The sequence below is a fragment of the Manis pentadactyla genome, chromosome 8, assembly GCF_030020395.1.
Source record: "Manis pentadactyla isolate mManPen7 chromosome 8, mManPen7.hap1, whole genome shotgun sequence".
Taxonomy (NCBI): Eukaryota; Metazoa; Chordata; class Mammalia; order Pholidota; family Manidae; genus Manis; species Manis pentadactyla.
In genome coordinates this window covers 90,977,731-91,002,427 of record NC_080026.1, presented here as the reverse complement: position 1 = coordinate 91,002,427, position 24,697 = coordinate 90,977,731, and the positions used below count along the sequence as shown (strand labels likewise).

General features: G+C 35.0%; 2 protein-coding genes across 2 annotated transcripts in view; both read right to left on the bottom strand.

Annotated features, from left to right (window-relative positions):
* VPS26A (VPS26 retromer complex component A) overlaps window positions 1-24,697 on the bottom strand; it is a 183,307-nt gene that overhangs the window by 67,000 nt on the left and 91,610 nt on the right. The gene's annotated exons all lie outside the window — the stretch shown is intronic.
* On the bottom strand, window positions 20,178-22,438 carry LOC118931461 (ran-binding protein 9-like). Its single transcript, XM_036923994.2, is given in 2 exon segments — window positions 20,178-21,365; window positions 21,368-22,438. Coding segments are annotated over 2 exon segments (1,485 nt in total). The 5' UTR covers window positions 22,389-22,438; the 3' UTR covers window positions 20,178-20,901.

Sequence of the window (24,697 nt, the reverse complement as noted above, 5' to 3'; positions counted from 1 at the left end):
TGCTAGGAGCACACCTGCTCCCTCTGGCTCTGCTGCAGGTGCACGCAGGGCTCTCCCGCATGGGCCTCTACCAGGTTCCTCTGGCTCCACTGCCACCGGTGCACGCGAGCCACACCCAGGCTGTTTGGTCCCCTCTGTCTCCATTGGTGCACACGATCTGCTCCTGGTCACTTCCGGCACCACTGCCCCCAGCACGTGCTGCCACTCTCCTGCTACTGGGCCGGTGTGTTGGGGCCACGCCAGTTGGAGGAATGACTGGCAGGCTGCTTAGTGCCGTGAGGTGCTTCAGAGCTGCGCTGCTTCCCCGGAGTTTAGGGCGCCTAAGGTTCTCCAGGATTCCCAGCTGCTGGCTAAGTGTGCCGGGACGATTTTGTCCAGGTATGGGGTCCCTGTCTCTTTAAGACTTGCAGAAAGCACTCACTTTTCTTTTGTCTCAGGGGTGCCAGTTGTGGGGACCTGACCCAGTTTTTGCTTTTCCATTTCTCTAATATCCAGCACCCCATGCACCTTGTGTCTGCGTCCTGGGTGCGGATTTCTAGAGCTGGTTGTTTAGCAGTCCTGGGCTTTCCCGTTCTGACTCCTTTCTTCCTGCCGGGTTCTGGGGTGGGGGAGCATACGGGTCCTGCCTGGCCGTGGCTTGTATCTTACCCCCTTTGTGTGATGTTGAGTTCTCGCAGATGTAGATGAATCCTGCCTGTTGTACTGCATCCACTGGTGTCTCTTTTAGGAATAGTTGTATTTATTGTATTTGCATAAATATAGATGTCTTGGGGAGGAGATTTCTCTGAACTACTCACGCCGCCATCTTCCCATCTGTTTAGTTTTTTTAATAGTAACCATCCTTATAGATGTGAAGTGATATCTTGTGGCTTTGATTTGCATTTTTCTGATGATTAGTGATGCTGAGCATCTTTTCAGATGCTTGTTAAGCATTTGTATATTATCTTTGGAGAAATATCTATTCAAGTCCTTTGTCTATTGCTTCATAAGTTATTTGATTTTTTTGTTCTTGAGTTGTAGGAGTTATTTATATATTCTAGAGACCTTATATATGGTTTGCAAATATTTTTTCCCATTCCATAGGTTGCCTTTTCACTATGTGTCCTTTGATATGTAAAAGTTTTTAAGTTTGATGTAGTCCCATTTGTCTATTTTTGCTTTTGTTGCCTGTGCTTTTGGTGTCATATCCAAAAATCATTGTCAAGTCCAAGGTCATGAAGATTTCCCCCTTTGATTTTTTCTAAACTTTTATAGTTTTAGGTCTCACATTTAGGTCCTTAATCTATTTTGAATTAATTTTTACAGTATACGATAAAGGTCCAATTTCATTTTTTTATACATGGATATCCAGTTTTCCCCACAGCATTTTATGAAGAAACTGTCCTTCCCTGTTGAGTCATCATGGGACCTTTGTTGAAAATCCTTTGACCATATATATGTGAAGACTTTTAAGTTTTTTAACAGACTTTATTTTTTAGAGCAGTTGTAGGTTAAAGGCAAAATTGTGCAGCAAGTACAGAGTACCCATATACCCTCTGCTCCCCTCCACATGCTAATTTGGTTTTAGTTTCCTGATGTGAAGTTATGTTGATGATTTTAAACTTTTCCCCTTTTTGAGTATGGTTGACACTTCAACAATGCAGGGGAGGGACACCTATGTGCTGTGTAGTCAAAAACTCACATATAACTTTTGACCCCCAAAAACTGAGCTACTAATAGCTTGCTATTGACCAGAAGCCTTACTGATAACACAATCAATTATGTTCTTCATGTTATAGGTATTATATACTGTATTCTTATGATAAAGTAAGCTAGAGAAAAGAAAATATTGTTAAGGAAATCATAAGAGAAATTACACTTACAGTACTGTACTGTATTTGTTGATACCATAAGTTTACATTGACTGTATAAAAGATAATTCATCTGTCAGTATTGTCTTATATAAACCACTATAGATGTTATACATATTACTAACACTGTATATCAAAAATGAAAATGTAATATGAAAAATAATCTTATTTATTTATATCTAGAATGACTCATGAATTGATAATGGAGAAGCAGCAAATATGATCACTTTATGGTAGCTTAGTGTAATTGATACAGTTGCTTCATGGCAGTCTACCCTATATACTAATGAATGAGTCATACAATTTTTATGGCATACAGTATTGCAGTGATATTCAGAATAATACAGTATTGGAAACATGGCTAATTTTTTTTAAGTGACTTATCTGTGATGATAGGCTGATAAGCAGTTTCTCCAATTACAAGAGAGGCATACTGTAATGTAGTTCTTTGAAGTCCAACTTATAAAACAGTAAGAGAACTGGCACATTATTAATTTTAAATTAAGTATCATTCACTTTGTGCCTATGTAAGTATAGGCTCTCCACTCCATGTAAGTCTTGCACACGGTGTTCTACAAGAGGAATACTTAGGCAGTGATGATGATGATGACACAAAAATGCCTCATGCGGTTCTTGCATTATGGTTATTAGATTTCCACATGAAGGCACTCACACATGCAACAGGTAAGTTATTGACCATATGACTTGATATTTATTCACTGTTTATTAAATAGAAGCAGATCGTTATAAAGGTGTTCATCCTCCTTGTCTCCAGTTGAGCAGGCTGAGGAGGAGAAGTTGTCTGTCTTAGGGGTGGCACAGGTGGACGGCGTAGAAGGGGAGGCAGGAGAGGAAGGCACACTCAATATAACTTTACAGAAATACATAGTAATTTCTGTCTGACTTCTTTGCTTTTTTGTTTCTCTAAAAATGTTTCTATATGGTACCAATCCTTCCACCATTTGCTTCAGTTTCAATGCCTCTAGAGGGATCCATTCATAAAATAAGAGAAGTCTTGAATAATTGGAACCCTTCTGCCAGATGGTCTAATGTCAGTTTGTTTCCTAGCACTGCTTCTTCATCTTTGTCATTGCTTGGCACTGGTTCAGATGACTTGATGCAGACTCCATCAAGTCATTTTCCATTAATTCCTCTGGTGTGATGTTTATTAGCTGTTGAATTTCTCCAAGATCTGTACCTTGAAACCCTTCTTCCCCAACTTTTTTTGCCATATCCACTGTCTCTTTCATGATCTCCTTGATTGGCTCTGTCATAAATCCTATGAAATCGAGCACATCTGGACACAGCTTTCCCCAGCGGGAATTTGTTTCAGGCTTGGTGGCTTTCACAGCTTTTATGTAACAACAATGGCATTTTCAATTGTTTAATCCTTCCAGACTTTCGTGATGTTCTATCAGGGTTCTCTTCCAAAACATTGATCATTCTTTCCATAGATTACCATGTGTAATAGCCTTAAAGGCCCATGATCTCCTGACCTAGATGCCAAATTAGATATGTTGTGTTTGGGGTGTGAAAATTAATAAAAAGAAAACCTCATTGGCATGGTGTCAGGAGGCCAGCAGGGGAAGCTCTTATGTCCCACCACTCCTTGTCAATTACAGGCCCCACAGGAAGAAGCCTGCTTTACTACCCAGAAGGAGGAAGATTTTCATCTCCTCCCACTGCAACAGCCCAGGCAATGAGAGAAGACTGGCATAACTCACCCAATGAGAAGCCACAATACATGGAACACCCAGTTTACTCCAGAGGACATTTTGCTTGGAATAGCTCTCCCAACTCAGCCCTTTCCTCTGTGATAGTATTCCTCTCCTTTGCTCTCCAGACTTGCCTATGGCTTTGCCATAAATTGCTTGTCCCAAATTGCAATTCTCTACCATTCCTGAATAAATCCATTTTTGCAGGAAAAATAACTGACAATTTTATTTTAAAACTTAACAGGGGGTAAGTAGACCACTTCAGTGTCTTCAGCATTGAATTAATGGGGTTCTGGGTGGTCAGGGGCATTGTCTAGTATCAAAAGAACTTTAAAAGGCAGTTTCTTACTGGCAAGGTACTTCCTGACTTGATGGGACCAATCCAGAAATAGGATTCTCATTGTCCAGGCCTTCTTCTACAACCAAAAGACTGGCAGCTAGTGTTTTATCTTTTCCCTTCAAGACTCAGGGGTTAGCACCTTCATAGATACGGGCAGTCCCAATCATAAACTCAATGGCATTTGCACAAAACAGTAGAGTTAGCCTGTCCCTTAAGTCCTGGTGCTCATCTCTCTTCCTTACTAACAAATGTCCTCTGTGAAATTTTTTTCCAGAATAGGGCACTTCCATCTGCATTAAAAACCTGTTCAGGCAGATATCCTTTCTCCTCAGTGGCTTTATTAATGGTGTCTGGGAACTCATCTGCTGTTTCTTAGTTGACATAAGCCGCTTCTCCTATTTTCTTAACATTTTCTAAGCCAAACCTCTTTCTGAAATTATCAAACCATCCTTTGCTGGCATTAAATTCTTCAGTTTTAGATCCTTTACCTTCCTTTTGCTGTAAGTTGTCATATGACTTAACTGTTTCTCATATCATAGAGTTTATAGGTATGTCTTTCTTCACACAATTGTGCATCCACAAAAAAAGCTGCATTTTCAATATGACATAAAAAAGGTATTTTGTAAAAAGCACAAGGTTTTCATGCCTGCTGGTGTAGCTGTAGTGATGGCTTCATGAATTTCTTTTTTTTTTTATAATGGTCCTTAGGCTGGATTCATTTATTTTTAAATAGTGACAACCTCAGTTGCAGACCTGTGGTACGTTTCAAGCAGTTCAGCTTTTTCTTGTAATATCATGACTTTTCTCTGCTTCTTGGGAGCACTTCCAGCATCACTAGTGACACTTTTTGTGGGTCCCTTGCTGTTATTTAAGGTTTATGGTATTGCACTAAACATGAGGAAAAATACACAAGGACCACAAGAGATCACTTTTTACTGTGATACGCAATTTACTGGAGAGTCAAACTCACATGAAGATGATTAGTGCCACACACTGTTTTAAGCAGATGTAACACTTGAGCTCAACACAATAGCAACAGGAGGAGGCTATGAAATTACTACAGTCGTATTGTGTGCACTATATTTAATTTTATGCAGTTATTATTTAATACCACATCTTAGTTTTTTTACATTTCTTTTGATTCCAAATGGCATCACATACAGTCTATAAGTGTTTGTGGAACTTTTGATACATTTTAACTTTTTAAAATATATTTATGTATATTTTATAGTAGTAAATGATAAAATGAACTAGCATCTACATATATTTTATGTACCATGACATATCCTTTTCTTAATTTTTTTTCCTCTTTAGAAATAATGGAAATGAGCAGATTCCTTTATTAAAGATAGGTAATCCAATCTCACTGATATTTTCTATATTTTGTGCTAATCCATGTCAGTACTACTCTGTGACTATAAATATATTTATTTCATTTACTGAGATCTTGCCACTTTGATCCTTAACCAATTCCAAAATGATGATTTAGGAAGAGTTAAGGAGGTTTTGGTTGGGCAATTCTGAAGCCAAGTAAAGAATAAGCATTGTATAAAAGCAACTTTATTGACTAGGATCTCCCTAGATTCTTTATATACTTTATTTTATCTGATTTAAAAACTAAAACTAAAACATTTCCCTGGGAGGGAGCTATTTTCATTTCTAGGTTTTTTATAAATTATAGGTCATTGATAGCAAGAGGCTCTGCTAACATTTGAATACACATGTGTGAGAAAACACAACCCTATATTCTTTTCATTTTAGTAGAATTGTCTAAAGTATGTTACATAATATGTGATAAGTTTAACATGAAAAATGGTTTCCATGTTCCTTTAATATTGGGTTAGAATAGTCAAAGTTACAGCAGTCTCTTCACTCTTTACCTTCTCAGATCATTTACTGTGCTCACGGTCAAAGCAAGTACATTGTCAGGGTCTAGGTGCACACTGTTTTGAAAGTTGCCTGACCTCCTGAATTCTAAAGGGAATTTTTTTTGAAGTTGTCCTTTCTACTATACTTTGGAATAGGGAAACTATACAAGGGAGCCTGTTGTGACCATGATTGTGGTCTTTCAGTCATGATAAATGGTCTCAATAGACACTGAAGCAGTGAAAGTTTTCTGAATTATCATTATCCATCTGCAAATCTCATGTACCGTGTGCATAAATGAATATAATCTTATGTTAGGAATACTCCACTTAAGACTTGTCTACATGCTACAAGGAAAAGTTGTGTTCTACCTCCTTGCTTGCTTTTTAGATATTATGACCTGTATTTGACAGAATTAGCCAAAGGAGGAGGTAATAATCCTGCAATTGTTGATGGAGTCATGATATTATGTTTTAATTTAAAGTAGGGTAAGGAAGTCTAATCAAATGTCATAGATATCATTAATAGTTGCTGCATAATAAACCCATAATTTTAAAATCTAAATTATAGAAGTGCCAACCCCAACAAGAAATAATCATTTAAAAAAATCTCTGCTCAGTGTGTTCCATGGTGTTGCCGCATATGAACCCAGAAATGTTTCTTTCATGTTCTTCTTCTATCAGCTTATGCTGCAATTACAGTATGACCACTGCTGCAGATTTCTCACGATGCTGCTTCTCCACCGAGCCAGATGTTCTCTGGTTATCACTGATGCTCCATTCTTCCTCAGATTCCTCTATGAGCCCCTCTCTGGATAACTCTCAGATGAGCTCTGTGGTACAGGACAGCTGAATTCTAACCAATCAAATCACTTCCATATGTAAAAATCAGTATGAATAAAGACCAGAGAGAGGATGCGTCCTCTTTTTGCTAAATTAATATTGCCCCAGTCCTTATTTTCTGCCTTCATTGTCCTCTTCCCAGGATGATTGATAGTAAAAACAGCTCTTCATTTAAGATGTGTGATGTGTCTGTGACTCACCAAGGCAATCAAAGCAGGCTAGTTTCTGAACTTCTCTGACTTTCAGGGTATTTAGTCTTCTCATCATCTGTAGGACATTAATGGTGTGGGTCAGATAAGTAAACACCAACACCACTACAGAGTAGTTTTATTTTTTAAGTAGTTTTATAGAGAAACCATTGTGAATAGAAGTTACCTGTTTTACATTGCTTTCTTGCAGCTTAAAGGTATTTGTTCATAAACTCCTGTGTGTAAAAGCTTAAGCTTCTTAATAACACATACATGTGGAAGCAAGTTTCTTACCTAGTATAGGGATATCTTAAACTGTACATAGAAAAAAAGAAGGAAAGAAAAAAAACTTACCTAAGGTTGACTTTGTATACATATGCTCATGTCCTTACACATATCCTCCTTATTGAAAAGGAGTAAATTCAATGATTTTTATTTATTAAGCATGAAGTCAGTTTTAGGAATCTGTGTTTTCAAGTGTCACCAAGAGACTTTGAAACTGGGGATCTAGAAATTAAATTGTAGAAAATGTGGTCTTAAAAAAATAAAATCAATTTGTGGAATGCTGAAATACGTACTCGAGTAAAAGTAACATTAAAGAGATCATTTTACTTTTTTAATCTGAAGCAGCCCTGTTCAGATGACTTCACTACCTATAAACATTCTTCACCAATAATTGTTTTGCATGAGCATAATCTGAAGTGCCTATTCTGCTACTTCTATGGTTTTACACTTTCAAAAATTAATTAATGGATGAAACAAATACTCTCCTTTCAAACAAACAGAAAGCATTTTTAGGAAAACTATTACAGTGTTATAATTAGACTACTGCTATGCTGTCTTATTGCTATGCCAACCTCACGTTTCTTTCTCATCCAATTCATATTAAACACATTGGTGCCAGTTACCCACTTCAGTCTCTTATTTGGTATTCTGCATCTAGAATATTCTTAGTGAAGGACTGCTGAAACATTAAAACACTCTCCAATGTAGCTTCTACTACTACATGCAACATTACTTCTCTTACATGAACAATTAACTTTAGCCAACCTGTTCTACTAAATTACCCTTTAACGTTTCATATATATTTCTAACTATATGTCTCTTCTCTTGCAACTTTTTGCCTGACTCTCTTGCTTTTATATAAATCCAAATCATTGTTCAAAAGCCATTAAAAGTCTCAATACTTCTGTATGACTACTCCATCTTTTACTGTTGATTCTGTTATAAATTTCTAGAAGAATTGTTTATATGAGCCAGATTTAGAATGTAGCTGATGACATTTTATGCTGGCATTTATCAGATATAAGCACAAGTATGTATCATGCATTCTAATACATGTATTTTCATTCATATTTAGTCTATTTATTGGAGCGGAGAGCCATACCAAAGCTTTTACCTCTTTTTCTTACTCATTTTTGTATCCCAAGTACCTTTCACAAAATAGACAACCACTATGTATATTTTAAAAAATGAATAAGTTAATATGTGATTATAATGGTTATATAAAGGGGTATTTTTTCTCTTCAATTTAATCCTTAGATAATATAACTCCCTCTATGGAAACATAACATATTTTTACTTGGATGAGGCATGAATGGTGATCGTTACTAAAATCAACAGAATTGTCAATGTTTTCACAGCCCAGTTGGAAATTTATAAGGAACTATTTGTTTCAACAGCAACTGTTTTCCACTTGAGAAGTGTTAGCAGATCCTGAGGTATAAACTCACACATTGGAGCATGAAAGAAGTTTGTCTGCGGTTTGTGTGTGACAATTGTGGAAGTTGTTATGGCAGATGACACTTTTGCTTAACAAAAGCTGTTGAATTTGCTTGGATTCACTGCAAAATTTGGATGTGTATGCAATTCACTTTTTTCATATGGGGCTATTTGGTACATTTTTGATACAGACCTTGTCTGTGTGTACCACTGTAACTAACATCCAGCCAGATGCATGAACTTTTAAAATTCCTTGAAACATAACAAATCTGTTCCAAAATAGATCTGAGACTTTCACTGAGCAATAGTCATCTGAAGGAAGTCTAAAGACTGTAGTTCTATTAGGGAAAGTACCAACAGGTTACTCAGAGAGTAGTTACATGTAGTGACATGAACACTGGTGGTAAAGTAAGAAAAAGTTTGCTTTCAGTTGGAGCAAAATAGCCTACAAATAGATCTATCATTCGCAATAATGTGTTATGCTGTAGGAGGCAACAAAGAATGAAGATTATTCTTTAATTGGGCAATTTATTAGCAATGTTGAGGAAAAATATATTTTATAGTACAAGGTACATTTTAAATGGTCAGCGTGTATGTGTGTATGCAAAACTATAGAAAATTTTGATACTGTAATAACTTTTTTGTGGAAAAGGAGAACCTCTTTCTAAATTCCAAAGAGATAAGAGACCAAAAAATAAAAGTAAGAAATTAGAGTAAGTTAAAATAACTTCTGAAATTCACAATATATTTATATTTATTGCATATGAACTTTATTCAAGTCCTTAAGTCCTTAAGACCTTGATATTTAAGTGAATATAAAAACCATATGGCTTCTCCTTAAGAATAATTTTAAAAATCATAACATATTTCATTTCGTCCTCAGAAAAAGGAATCACACTATATTAAAGGAAAAGTGTGAAGCAAACCCTTTGGGCCTAAAAACACATGAAGATTTGTTCTTACACTGTGCTGTAAAGTAATTATTTTTTGCTACTAAGGAATGCCAGATATATAATAAATATGTATTTATTTATATATATATATATATATATCCAGGATGTTCAATAAATAAGATTTTTTAAACTAATCAAGTTAAATGGGTCCTAAAATAAAACCAAAAATATATTAATATTGTGGTCTATAGCTTTTTTAGAAATTTTAATGCATTAATGCATATATAAATAATGTGTGTGGTTGCATTAAAAAGAAAACATAACAGTTCTTAAACCATAAGGTTTATTGTTTGTTCCACATACCCTCCATATTTTCTTTCCTTTCCTAATCTTTAGTGAAGGAGTTTGCATGATAAAAATATATTTTTTATTCAAAAATTTTAGTTCAGTGTTTCACCCCAAGTATAAAATCCAGATTATAATTTTCAGTATTTGGAATAATAGCTTGTCTTGAGTTAATTTGTGCAGAAATTTTAAATATCTTGATTATATCTGATAGTTTCCAATCCAAATTGTTCTTGGATTTTCATTTACATGTTGATATGAACAAGTGTTTATAAACTAGAATTCACTAAAGAGGAATTATACTTAGTACAAACATGTGGAAAATGATGTATTATATTTGTTACTTGAAAAATTCAAATTAATATAAACTGATAAATAGCAAAAAAATTTTAAACTAGTAACAGAGTTCAGTTAAGTGGAGTTGAGCATTTCCTGTATTTTTATAAAATGATCCTTTTTAGAAAATTTAGTAAACACGCACAAGGGAGGAAACGTCATTTAATGGCAATCTTATTACTCAGATATAAACACAATTCACATGCTGGTATAAAGCTTTCTAAAATGATACATAGTTGTATAATTGGGGTATATGTATGTTGATATGTGGTGTGAATTGGTTTACAACAAGAGAAAAATACAACAAAAAAGAGCTAAAACATAAAAAAGTATTAGTGTATATAGTTTTATTTTTCCTTTGGGTAAATTATTGAAAGAGAAGGCACTGATTTACAGACCCAGATGCATATTGCCAAACTGCCAGTGAAAGAAGATTATGACTGTTTAAACTTGTGTTAACATTGTACAATCAAGCTTAATATTAACTTTTTTATTGTTTTAAAAAACCCTAGCCAACTTGAAAAAATTGATAGTCCATTGAATTTAATCTTGCTATCTTTTGTTTATAAAGCATTTAAAACAGATATAATATGACCATCATAGAAACACTATAATACAGATAAATAATATATTTTTAAAATAATAATCTTACCTACTACTGTCCACCATTAGCATTTTGGTGTAGGAATTTCCAGATATTTTGTAATAAAATTGGCAGCTACATTTGTATAATTTAAACTGCTAGAGGTTAATTTCCTCCTCACTCCTCTCCTACCCTGAAACTAGACGAGGGTGAAGACCTAAATCAAGTTGTGACAATATTATTCTCTCTCCCAACAATTCAAAATTAGTGCTTAGCAATTAAATTTGAAACTAGGCAGCAGCAGGGGTGTAACTTTTCCATTATGTGCATCAGGAAAAAAAGAAAATTAGTTTATAAAGAATGATAAGGCAGAGGTGAAGAGGTACAGAGACGAGTAAACTAGTGGTCAAAGGAGAATGCTGGAATCAACTTTGTTGTAAGGTCGATGTAGACCCCACAATTAAGCTTACATAAAGGCAAGTGTGTTATTGGAGCTTATATTAATCAGTCTTCCTAGTTAGCATTACAGCCATGATAATTTAGGAATAGCCTGGTGCTTAGGATTAACTTGGTGAAGATAGTTAGTTATATGACCACCCACCATTTCTACAGGGTAACAGTTCACCTGCACATAGTAATTGATTCTATAATTAGTCTCACCAATTGTCCCTAGGGAGGAATTGTTCTAGTATTACATCTAGCTCAAATTATCTAGTTAAACTGAATTTCCTGTCAGCATTAAAGAATCCATTTTTTTAAAGAACAAATTTGATCGGTATTTTTATCTTTGACCACATTTAAAAATGTAAATTATAGAAGTGCTTTTATTAAAGCACAAATTGAAAAATAACTAAAGTTACAGTGTTTGGCTCATGATGTCTACAGAAGAAATAATATGATTTGGTACAGAATTATTGAACACATTTCTGTCAAAGAGCTTTTACTCAAGTTAGTTGTAATTTTCTATAGTTCATGTTTAGAGATGTATATATGCTTTTATATCACAAAAATAACATTTCTTGGTTTCACTGGAGATGGCTGGTAATTACAGGTATGCTTTGGTTATGTAACTATACTCCTATTATGTTAATGTGTGTGCGCAATTTAAGTAGTAGCTTAAAATCTATACATGCTGAAGTTACTCTACAAGAAGATATGTCAAAGAAATAATCAATCTTCCCATGTTTTCTCCCGCCTGCTACTTCTATAGCTTTTCTTCTTTCTTCCTAATTACAACGAATTCTTAAATAGAATTCGTGCCTCATATCAAATTTACCGAGTATCATAACTCCTCCAAGTGGTAAAGATACCTCAAGACAAATGCTGGGCATAGAAGCCACAGGGCATAAATATGCAAAGAAATAAAAAGCTAACCTTTTCAAACAATAAGGCTTCTCTCTCACTTACCAACTTCACATTTCCCTGTATGGCCCCGGAAGATGACTGGTTAGCCAGAGACGGGTAAGATTCCTCAAGGGAGGAACAACCTAAGACAGGCACAGTCGCAGGGGGGCCATCAGGTGAGAAATTGGGGATCAACAGAGGTGAGGCTTAGAACCTCACCCCCCCTGTTCTGAGAGAAATCTTCTGCATATGTGGATGTTTTATTGCCCTTGTCTAGCTTGGATTAACACATAGTCTACAGGCACACACCTGATCATCTACATTTGCTCTCTTACAACACTAAACTATGTTTTCTACCTTTATGTTGTATCTGCCTACCACTTCAGCATCTTATTAAAAATAATAAAGAGAGAAATGTGGTATCCACATATAAATCAAGTATAAAAACCAAATGAGTATTCATATTTGAACTGACTGTTTATAGTTCATAATGCATGAGCAAAACCAAAAGTTTCTGTGATGACTGCCCTTGTACTGTTCACCATGTAACTTATTCACTATGTAAGAATTTGTTCTCCATGTAAGAACTTGTTCGTTATGCTTCAGAAGATTGGAGACTGACGAAAATTAGGCTTGGGGTGGATTAATGATTGTGCATTGAGCATTGACTCCCCTATACAGAATTTTATTGTTGTTAACAACCATTTGATCAATAAATATGAGAGATGCCCTAACAACAACAACAACAAACAAACAAACAAAAAAAATAACAGAAACAGATAAGTAATTTATAGCGAATAAGTCAACTTATAACAAGTTAATGTCTCAGTAAGCCATATTAAAATGTAATTATGTAAATGATAAATGTGTTTAGATTTAATTTTCTCAAGTTTGACAATGACCTCTTGTTCAAGCAATTTAGAAGGGAAATATATACAACCATATTCGTAATATTTTTTTTCATGTTGGAGTTGTCAAAGAAAACATTAGATATGAGAGTCATGTGGCAAATCAAAACATGGATCAGTTTTAATGTGGTAAGTCTGAGTTGGAGAATCTGATGGAAAATATAGCTAGAAGCAGTCATTCCATGTTGCCATGTATGCTCACCCAAGTGCAGAGTTTGGGATCTGCCTGGGAGGGAGATTGCAATTATAGAGCGGACACTTACTTGATTTTATCCAATGGGACCTATTGCTTCTCTCTTAAGAGGACACATTTAAAGAGAGAGAAAGAGATGAGTCTTACTGATGTGTTTCTAAGAAGACAAGTCTTCAGTTTGGCCCGGGGATGCTTATTTCTTAGAATTGGACTTGTTAAGGTACCCAGTTTTCCTCTACCCATAAAAAAGAAAAGAACAGGGAACCTGAGAATAGTAATATTGAACAGTGTATTAAACAGGGAAGCATGGACCAATGCATTTTAGATTAGTACCATTCCACCAGTGAATCAACTTACACATGGGAAAAAAGTATTGGATGAAAAGAAGAATCAGGGATGTTTCTCACATAAGAATCACCATGAAACTAGGGAAACAGTTGAAGAGGGAATCCACAGACAAAAATTAGCTGGGTTAACAAAAATGTTTCCACTTCCTCAATAGCAGCTTATTTAAATTCAAGGAAAAGCAACATCAAAAGATAACTCACTAGATGGAGCTGTTAATTCTAATCAGAGTTAAATCATGGCTTTCATAGCATAATTAGGATCAACAGATGACTAATTTTCATTAAGGACTAACATAATACTGCCTTTTAAAGAACATGTCTTATCAAATGGACCTAATACCCAAGGATGAGATGTAAACCTTGTAAATCTGTGGAATGAATAAAAATAATAGTTTTAATGTTCATCTGAATCAAATTTGTGTGCACAGTCACATGCATGTATCTGTTATGTATGCATAAACTAAGACCCAGAAACTATATCAGTAAATTAGTGTCAGAATCAGATTGTAACCCGTGATCTAGGGCTCAGCTCAGAGGTTCTTTTAAAATGCAGTATATTATATCACACTGTGTTCCTAAGTAAGAATTGTTATCACTTCAATGCATTCAGAGGTAGGACAGTCTGAAAAAGTTAATTATTTTTGAAAGTTGTCTCTTTAACTCTGCCTAGATAATATGAGAAACTGGATCCTTATAAATAAAATATTATGCTTACTTAGGTGGCACTATAGGGAATTTATTCCGTGTTAGAGATGTGAAGATATCTTGAGGCTTTCTGTCACCAATTGTTTTGAAGACAACATGAGCATTTTTGAAGAAGCCTAATTAAAGTTCAGTGAAGGTTGATGTCAATCTGAGGGACTCAGATGTTAAAATGAGTCCCTTTTATTGTATTTGTAGAACTCTGTCATAATATACCACCTCTAATAATGAATATGAGTATGAGATCTGGATAACAATGTTTTATTTTAGAATTCTTTCTCTTCTTTTTCTCTTTCCAGACTTGCAGAAAAAGTTAAAACTTTCCATCCTTATGTTGGAGGAAAAAATTAAAATTAATAGAGTGTGTTGTGTACCTCTTAATGTTTAATTCCTTGGGAGATCTTTCTTTATCATTATTTAGAAATGGATTCAATTTTTGTTTTTGTATAGAAACTTTATTTCAAGGCTTATCATAAAGTTTATTACAACTCACAGTGAATGTCAGTAAAAATAAGGGTCTCTGTTAAACAAATAAAAATTCCTCTTTATATCACTCATTTAGTTCCCAGATTGACCTTCACAAACTATGTTGGTGATGATAATAGCTTTTGGTTGAAAGATAACATCTTAGTAACCATATAATCTCTAGTGGGTCATTTTAGCCTATAGCATAGGTTATAATTGTTTAAAATGATTGTTATTTTCATTGCTTTATGTCACAAAAAACAAAAGTATAAAACTTATTTTGAAACAAATTAACATGTCTTTTCTTTATTGGATAATGACTAAATTCTTTATTCTCATGTTATGCATGTGTTCATTAGTTATTAATCAGTTTATCATTTTTCCAGGTAGTAATTTCATCAAACTTCTACAATGAACAAACAAAGGAAAAGTATAAATAAAGGAAAGACAGAAAGTATAGGACGTATAGACAGAGAAATTATACTTTGATTCCTTGAGAATGTACCTATTATGCTAAACATGTAAAAAAATGTAGTAATGAAAAATTCAGTGAGAGTATCCAAATGATGGAGAAGCAGAGGAAAAATTTCAGAAGATATTGATTTATTTAATGAAAAAACAAATAGAGATTCCAGTTTCACCTTCAACATGGAAATAACTTAAAGTTGCTATTCCTGTTCTTACAATATGAAAAATTTAAACAAACTAACAATCAATAGCATGTCTTGTATTAAACAGAGAAATGAAGTTTGATGGCAAACTGCTGCTCTGAAATCTGGAGCAGAAGTCCACTAGGGCCGTAAACTGATTGGAACACTTAAATGGTAATTTTGGCCAATTCTTAGAGGCTGAGTGTAGATGTGTATGAAAGTGAGAAACTCAAAGGAGTTACAGTCTTGGGGGGCGGGGGTGCTCACATTTTCTTCAGTTTTGCCTATAGGAGCCCCACCAAATTCTCAGGGTAAATATATAAGAAAGATCTCCTATGACTCTGACAGAGGGAGAAGAAAAATCATTGTGAAACATACCCACAGACTTCTCCATAACAAAGAACTATTCTCCAAGGAAAACATGTTACCAGACTACATACTACATTATTCCAGTTATAAGACATACTGTAAGAACAAAAGTTGAACAATTATAATAAGATCAGTGGTTACCAGGTTTTGAAGGTGATAAAAGGATTGAACAGATGAAGTATAGGAAAATTTCTTTTGGGTGAAATTATTTTTTATGGCTACAATAACTGTGGATCCATGACACTATGGATTTGTTAAAACACACAGAACTTTGCAGCATTAAGAGAGAATCTCTTGTCAAATTTAAACAAATTATTTAGGAAGTCAGAGGATTCCAGTATAGAATGTAGAGGGTAAGAAGAAAGTATAACTGTTTTACAAGTGTATGTAATAAACTCACTAAAGGGGAGTGGAGGAAAATGTAGGTCTAGGTACCTTTAGAAATGAACAGAGTTTGTAAGAATAAGGCAAGAGACACTGTGCTTATGTAATGTACTCAAGCTGATGATGTTATTTCCCAAAAGTGTACAGGGTAACAATTCTGATACCATTATACATGTTTATGGGAACTGAGCAATTAAGTAAATGAATGGCAAATTATGGAATCCAGATTTCTCACTGTTAGAGTGGGAGGCTACATGTAAGGAAGAGGAGGAGGCTAGAATTGTCCATGTAATAATGGATTACAGTTGGAGACATCAGTATGAAATCATTTTTAGCTGTATATTAATATAGGTGGTTACATATATAAATCTTTATTAGTATTGTATATATATATATACACATTTTATTAATATGTGCACATATATTTCCTTATTCTATCTGCTGAGAGAGCCTAAAAGCAAGAGCACCCTAGTTAAAAGGATCCCACTGAATGTCAGATCTTCGTTTCTTACACCATTCAGAAATAAAAGGATCCAGGGATTCTTGCATAAATGGTTGATTATAGGACTGGAAAAGGAAAAGGAAATATACCAAATGACCATGAGGCATCATCTGTGGTGCTTGAAAGTCAGGAAATTCTCTCTCTAAAAAAAAGGCTCATAATGATGGGATGTATGAAAGGAATAAAGAACAAACAGAAATAGTGCCTAATGGCCAAGTATGGAATAATTTAAGCAACAAAATAAAGTTGTATTGGATAATAACTCAAAGTATAAAATAAATATCCATGAATCCATACTAATATAAACAAATGAATGAATAAAGAAGTGGGGAGAAAAGACAAGTCTCCACGTAGAACAATTCCAAGTAATTTATGTAGATGGTTCTCCTTTAGTGAGGTGGAGTTTTGCTCCTCACTCTGTATGTGTGGGGTGTACACAATGACTTTTCTCCATAAGGTACAGAATGCGAAGTAGGGCGGGAAGTAACATTACTGTGGAGAATCTTGAATAAGCACAACCACAGCCAGATGACCAAGGTCAGCATCAATTGTGATGAGTCATGATGGTATAAGGTGATGAAAATGGCACTTTACCTTTATGCTCCTCCTCTCTAAACTGTATATTTCTAGTCTAACCATGAGAAAAAACAAAAGGAAAATACATATTGATAGACATTTTATAAAATAACTAACCAGTACTCAAAACTGGCAAGGTCTTCAAAATCAAGGAAAGTCTAAAATACTGTCATAGTCAAGAAGAGACATGATAACTAAATGAGATGTGGTGACCTGGCTGAGACACTGAACAGAAAAAAGACTTCAGGTAAAACTAAGGAAATCTGAATAAAGCATGGATTTAGTTAGTAATAATGTATCATTATTGGTTCATTAATTGTGACATATATACCATGCTAATGTTAGATCTTAGTAACAGGAGAAATGGGGTATAGGCTGTATAAGAACTCTGTACTATTTTTAAAAATTTTTAGTAAATTTAAACTATTCTAACATAACATTTATTTAAAAAATTATCTAGGGCATTGGGATGATCCCTAAAATGCAGACATTTGGAAAGATATAGACAAGACAATAGCTTATGTAGTGTTTCCCAAGTTGTTTGTTTTCATCCCAGATATTTATTTCAGTTTTTATCATATAGAGGCATCCTTTGTTACATCCTCAGTGACTAAGCAATGTGAATTCACTCTTCTAATACATGTGTGCTTCTCACCAGTCATTGCCAGGCCTTTTCAGTGGGTCAGTTTATTATTTCAAACATAATCAAAATTACCAAAGGTTATTATGCTTGCTTTTCAAAGGAAGATAAATCCTATACATGAGGTAGTTTCTCTTTTTCTAATCTTATACCTCTCCATTTTCACTATAATCTATTAATGTTGAATTCTTTCTCTAAAACATGCTAAGGTTTTTTTGTTTCTTGGAGCATTTCCATTGCTGCTTCTCTTGTTCTGAATGCTTTTCCCACAGATCTTGCTTGTCTCACACTTTCTAATAAGCCAGATCTCAGCTCAGTTGTTACCTCTACAGAAAGCCTTTTTATTTGATCAACTATTCAAAATAGCAACTTCCTCTAGTCCCTTGCCAAATTCTATCATTGTGTTTAATTTTTCATAACATTTGCCACTACCTGCAATTATTTTGTTTGTTCCTTTGTGTATATTGTGTCTTCCATTAAGATGTTAGCTCTGTGAATACAGGTATTGTGTTTTCTAGCTCACCAAAGTGTTCAATAATGTTTGTCAAATGTCTGAAGGGATGTCATTGTCCTGTGGGATAAGGACATATCTGTAAACTTCAGTGTCCTCTTTGGAGAGAATATAACTAAAAAAATGTACACAAGGGGCACCTGGTTTGCTGTGTATTTAGAAATTATCTAATTCTCAGAATGACTTAGTATGAGACAGATGAGATAGCTAATATTATTCCCACTCAACTATCTCCCATATTAGAATCTCAGGATAAAATAAGAAAGGTGGAAAGACCCTCTTTTCTCAAGAGCAAAACGGTAGATTGGTGAAGAGAAAAAATTCAACAAGTTTAAGTCCAGTAGATGGTTTATCTCCCAGGAGGGGTATCTGTAACATCTGTGCTTAGGTGACTTCAGTGGTTTGGGTGAAAGCTCTGCCGTTCTTCCCCAAAGAGTTCACATGCTAATTATCTCACCAATTCTGGGCCTTTGGATCCTTCTCTAGCTTCTAAAGTCCATTCACACACTTGGTCCATATGCTCTGGTGAAAGCAGGATATTTGGAGAGAAGATCTCCACACAAATCAAGGAGGAGCTAGAAGTGCTCAAGGGCAAATGGAGATTTTTTTTTTGCCCTTATTCTATTTGTGTGCACTGCTGAGAAAACAGAACTGCTGAGCACTTCCAGGACTCAACATCTGCAGATTCTCATAAAAATTGCCTATCTGCTCAATAAAAGGTAAACACTGCCATTTTAGTGTGTCTGGCAAATGGGTTTTATAAAGTAAGAATGCTCAAGATTTCTGTGTTTATATTCTGTGCATGTATTTAATAGTTGATATATATGTGAGGTATAATTATCTGTTAATTAAGCCTCTTAACATACTTTGGCAGTAAGAACTTTTGCTCTAGATTTAATATATTCCCAGGAGTGATATATAAAGGGAGTTAGTGGCAGGATTTTTTTTTCTCCCTCATGGCATTCTATTTAAGTAGCTAGGTGGAGGCAATCAGAAAAGATTACACAGAGTATGATGCTACTGATACAACAGAGTTCTGAGTCCTGGTATTTTCCTCATCTCCAGAGCTCAGTTCTAACTTATGTAGACCAAATCAACAAAACATTTTTATTTTCCTGATATTACCTGTGGATGCAGTCTTGATTTAGAAACAAAAATATCAGTTATAACCTGAACTATAATGGGACATAGTACATAATTATACCATTTTGAAATGCAAGAATTAAAACTTTAACTCAACATTTCTATCCCAAGTCATACCATTTTTTCTCTTCCATTTATGTATAAATTTCTCAAAAGGTTTGCACTGATGGTTTCTGCATTTTCCTCCCATTATTTAATCCATTCTAATCAGGAGTTTGTTCCAAACACTCCTCTCAAACAGCACTGGCAAAATAACCACCTTATTTCACACAGCCTAGTCCAACCTTGAATTATCCAGCTGTTGCCAAATTAATGCTGCATAACAGAAGACTTCAGACTTTGAATAGTTTACCAAAAAAACCCAGAATCATTACCACTCTCCTGTGCTGCAGGCTGACTGTAGTTGGACTAATCTGGATGCACATGGATGAGGGGCTTTGCTTTAGGTTGTTGTTTGTTTGAATTACTTTCAAGATTGTTCACTACATTTCTCTCATCCTCCAGCTGTTATCTAGAATATAGATTTCTCGTGGTGAATGCTTTTGTCAGGGTGAGTAGCAGAAACAGGAGATCAAGCCACATCATGCAAACTTTATGGCAATTTGAAATTGTTATTTATTTATTTATTTTTTGTAATAGTAAATTTTTAATGGCTGGTTATATCACTACATTTTATTGCAATATAGTACTCATTTAAGCACATAAAAATGGAAGGTGTACAAAGATTAAATTAAGACACAGTAAACTGACTAAATATTTGGGTTTTTATATAAATAAAGGTCATAACCACACTGTTGACATGTAATACTGTTATAATACAACAGTTAAACTTGTGAGTATATAACAGAAATTGTCCGTAGTTAAACAGGAAACAAAGTTGAAAAGGACGATGTTAAAACAAAACTACTGGGACTAACAGGTTGGGATTGTAAGTAGCAACAAACATATTCACTCAGCTCCTGAGTATTTCAAGTTTTACAGTACACATTAAAAATGATTTCTTCCATCAACACTATAAATTCAAACTGTCCAATGTTTATGTATTTTGCAAGTTACACTGACTGAATGCTTATGTGGGAGTGGGGGTCGGAACAGCTCCCAATTTGAAGTTTACATCACCCATATGCTAACACAACACAACTTGTTCCATTTCCTTCCCCCTCTTCTTTCCCCAACAAAGGCGGCAAGATTTTTTGGTTTCTTTTAGGTAATTGTTTTAAGGGATTTGTGACGATCAATTTAAATGTCTGAAATTCAGTGATATTTAACTCTTAGACAACTAAGAGGTTAAAGATGGAAAATAATTTCTCCTGATACCGAGTTAGAAAATCATTTGCATCATGCTGTGAACTAGGAAGCCATGTAAAGCGACGAAAACCTGTCCCCAGGACATAATTTAAAAAATCTAAATTCCAAATCAGCAGAGCTGGTCTATTTCCATGTTGACTATATGCCACGGTGTGAGTGTGAGCTCCTTCAATGCATAGCTAATGTAGGTAGTCTTCCACTGTGGCAAACGCACAGGATCTAGTTCCGGACCGAGCCATCAGTCCCAGACACTGTGTGGCCTGCCCCACTGCTCCGGCAAGAGGGGGCTGCTTTGGCAGATTGTGGGCTTCTAATATTGCACTGTTAAGAGCTGAGCACACAGGTTCTCTCTGAATTGGGTCAAGCTGGCTTCCAACTGGACTGTTCCAAGGATCTGAATAAGCCAGTAAACTGAATGCATCCTTCAGCATTTTTTTATTTGCTGTGTTCTTCCCGCATTCCCTCCTCAGCTGTACGCTCACCGCCTGTAGCTCTCTTCCAAAGCGGATCATTCGCTCTATGGCGGCCTGGCTTCCTCCACACAACTGGCGTCTTAACTGACTCGAATCAACTTCCATTTTGGTGTCACAATCTTCCATTTCGTGATCATGTTTAGAGCTACCATTTAGGATGAAGTTTCTCCAACTCCATTGGAGTAGTTATCTGTTTCCATGTCTACATCATTACTGGTGAAGTTATTAACTTGTGATCTTGACATATTTATGCTGTTCAGTTCTGGAACATTCAAATTGGAGGACTGGTGTTTACTATGGCAATATGACTGATGTACTTTATTTGATATTACACCATTACTACAACTTTCAAAACCAGAGTAATGTGCAGTACCTCCTTTGCCTGAAGCTAGACTGTGGATAGTCATCCCGTGGCTTGGGCTCATACTCGGACTACTAAAAGGTCGAGGACTAACAGGATAACTGTCTTGAGATTTTGGGCTTCGTCCTCCCAAACATCGTACTTCACTATCTGTATCATTCACCATTTCTATGAACTGACGCACTTTCAATGTGAAAAGGAGGTTAGGATTTCTTTCAAGTAAACTTGGGTATAATTGTTGTGTTGTTTCAATGGCTTCTCCCATTCTTCCTGCTAATACCAATTTCTGAATTCTTTGTCTATTCTTAATGGAAGCTAATTCTTCTAGAACGGTCTGGTCTGTAGATCTGGCAAAGGCCTCTGCTGTGGCACAGTACCCATGGTGGACTAAGTAAGATGAAACCATTTTCTGTGTCATCGTCTGTCATTCTCCCTCTCGATCTCCGAGCGGAAACCAGTCTATCTGCGCCTGTATGTTGGCTCTCCACTCTCGCATGTAGTCTTCTATGTCAAACACAAAAGGATGCTGCCCAAAATTGGCATCAACTACTCCTCCTGGTGTCTGGAGCCCCACCGTAGGATATAAATTTGGCTGTAGATCAGTGAAAGCAATACCTAAACTATATCCATTCTTGGTGTAGAAGCAGGTATTGTTGATAAGGTTAACACAACAGCCAATGACATCACCAGTTGTAAAAGTTGGTCCATAAGGTTGTCCCGTTCCAGAAGAGCAAAATGAATGTCCATCATCCCCATGATAACCATATGAATGTTTATCCCAGCCTGGTAGTCTATTCATGTTCACACCTTGAGCAGAAAGACCAATTACCATGTAACCATCTCTTCCCTTACTGACAATTTTTACTTCAAAATAATAAATCCCACAGGGACAGTGAAACTCCTGTGGGAAATCATGAAATTGTTATTTTGTATCTCTAAGCTTTCCAAAACTATTGGTTTCAGTCCCATCACTCCACAGTGGTTGTTTTTCATGTTCTGCATGTTCTCTTACAGTAGTGGCATATCCCTCCCATCCATCCTCAGAGTTTGGTCTTTGCAGATCATTATAGATAATTTTATTAACTGTTTCACCTTGTAAGTCATAGGATGCCAAATCAGTTATATTAATAATAACTAGACTTTACTTTCCATTTTCACCTGAGCCAGTAACTATCATTAGACTACTGGTCTGTGACCTGCAACCCACTCTGGCATAATGTTTTCAAGTGCATGGTTTTTAAAACAAAGAGGAAAAAACAACTCTGCTTAATTTAAACAGATAAAGAATATATTTTGAAAACATTGTATTTCTCAAAAATATTTGGGGAGATTTCTGGAACAAGGCTCAGATAAAAAAGGAGACAATAGAGACCATGAGGTCAGAATTACAATTAAGATCATGCTTTGGATCCAAATAGCAGGTTTCCCAAAGAATAAATTTCAGATTCAGGACACACAAAATGTGAAATGTTTACTATTTAGATTTTTTTCTCTTGCCTGTCCTTCCTAAATAATTAGATATGCATATTTCAAAGCTATGTTAGTGTCAGTTTTTTGCTTGTTTATATCAAGCAAAGTTGAGTGAACTGTTGTTATTTAAATTATTTGAATGTTCTCAGAAGTTAGTACAGCATCAGTAGTCTTGAAACATATTTTGAGATGTCTCCCAGCCTGCGCAAAAGATAAGAAATCTCCTGAAACTTAAACCACAGCTTAGTAAACTTCCTAACCATTTTGTTCATTTTCGATTGCCTCTTTTTGAAAGATTCAATGTCTTAGCATACACACCCTGCAAAATAAAGTTTACAAGTTTTTAAAATCAAATAGTAAATTAACATTATTCTTTCCTAAACACTCCAATATCTTTGCTGTAATCTTGATATGTATTGCTCCGTTTTTCCCCTTCAATTAAAAAAATACAAGTCTGACCTGAGATATCCGTCTTAAACTTCATAAATGGCACTGACATTTTGCAGTGAGAATAGCATTTTGTTTCTGGGTCAAAGTTAAATACTACTAACATTTCTTTTATTTATAGGGGAAAGAAGAGACAGCACTGCCATATACTTTAATCACTTAAGTGAGTTGCATTAATTGCAATTGCATGCTTCCTAACTGAGCTGAATACAGGCCACATATAAATTTGCATTTCAATTTCCTAAGCTTGATAACTTAGAGTTATATTTTGAGTAGTTCTAAAGCAGGGCAAAGGAGACAGATACTCTTGGAATACTAATAATTTGATTTGAAATTTACTTAATGGTATGTGAGAAACATATTTCACCTAGAAATATCATGCTTAATATAACTAAAACATTGAGTCTATTTTCTTTTCAGACTGTGTGTACATGGACTACTGTGCTTCTAATTCAATATTATTCATATTTAATAAGAATTTTTCCTTGATTTGGACCATTGGAACATTATGTTTTAGATTGAAATATAATTGTAATTCCCTGTTTCTTTATTTTTGAATAACTTTTTACCAAGAGATCATATAAACCTTAATAGATCACCCACTGTGCTTTGTAACCCATTAATAAACAAGCCAAAGCCAGTGACTTGAAATTGAAATAAATGGTAGCTCAAGTATAAAACTGATTTCATATATTCTGCTTTTATTTTATATTTTTAAATGAATTTTATTAAAGACTCTGGATATAGTTATTTTAATGAGTGTTATTGTATGTCAAATTTAATACATATATATATACTTTCTCTTTTAAAATATTATTAATTAAGTCAACCACTCTCAGAGTTTACACCTTTTTTACAAATACACATATGCAATTGTCTGTATATAAAACACATAGTACCAATAATATACCCTAGCATTTTTACTCAGTGTTATTTATGTGTTAAGTATTTTCTATGTTTGAGCAACATCCTCATAATAACTATTTTAATGGCTACCTAATTACTTTAGTGTTAAATTATCATTTTTTGTTTTGTTCTGTTTTGTTTTGTTTTTTATTTTGGTATCATTAATATACAATCACATGAGCAACATTGTGATTACTAGATTCGCCCCATTATCAAGTCCCCACCACATACCCCATTACATTCACTGTCCATCATCATAGTAAGATGCGATAGAATCACTACTTGTCTTCTCTGTGTTATACTGCCTTCCCCGTGACC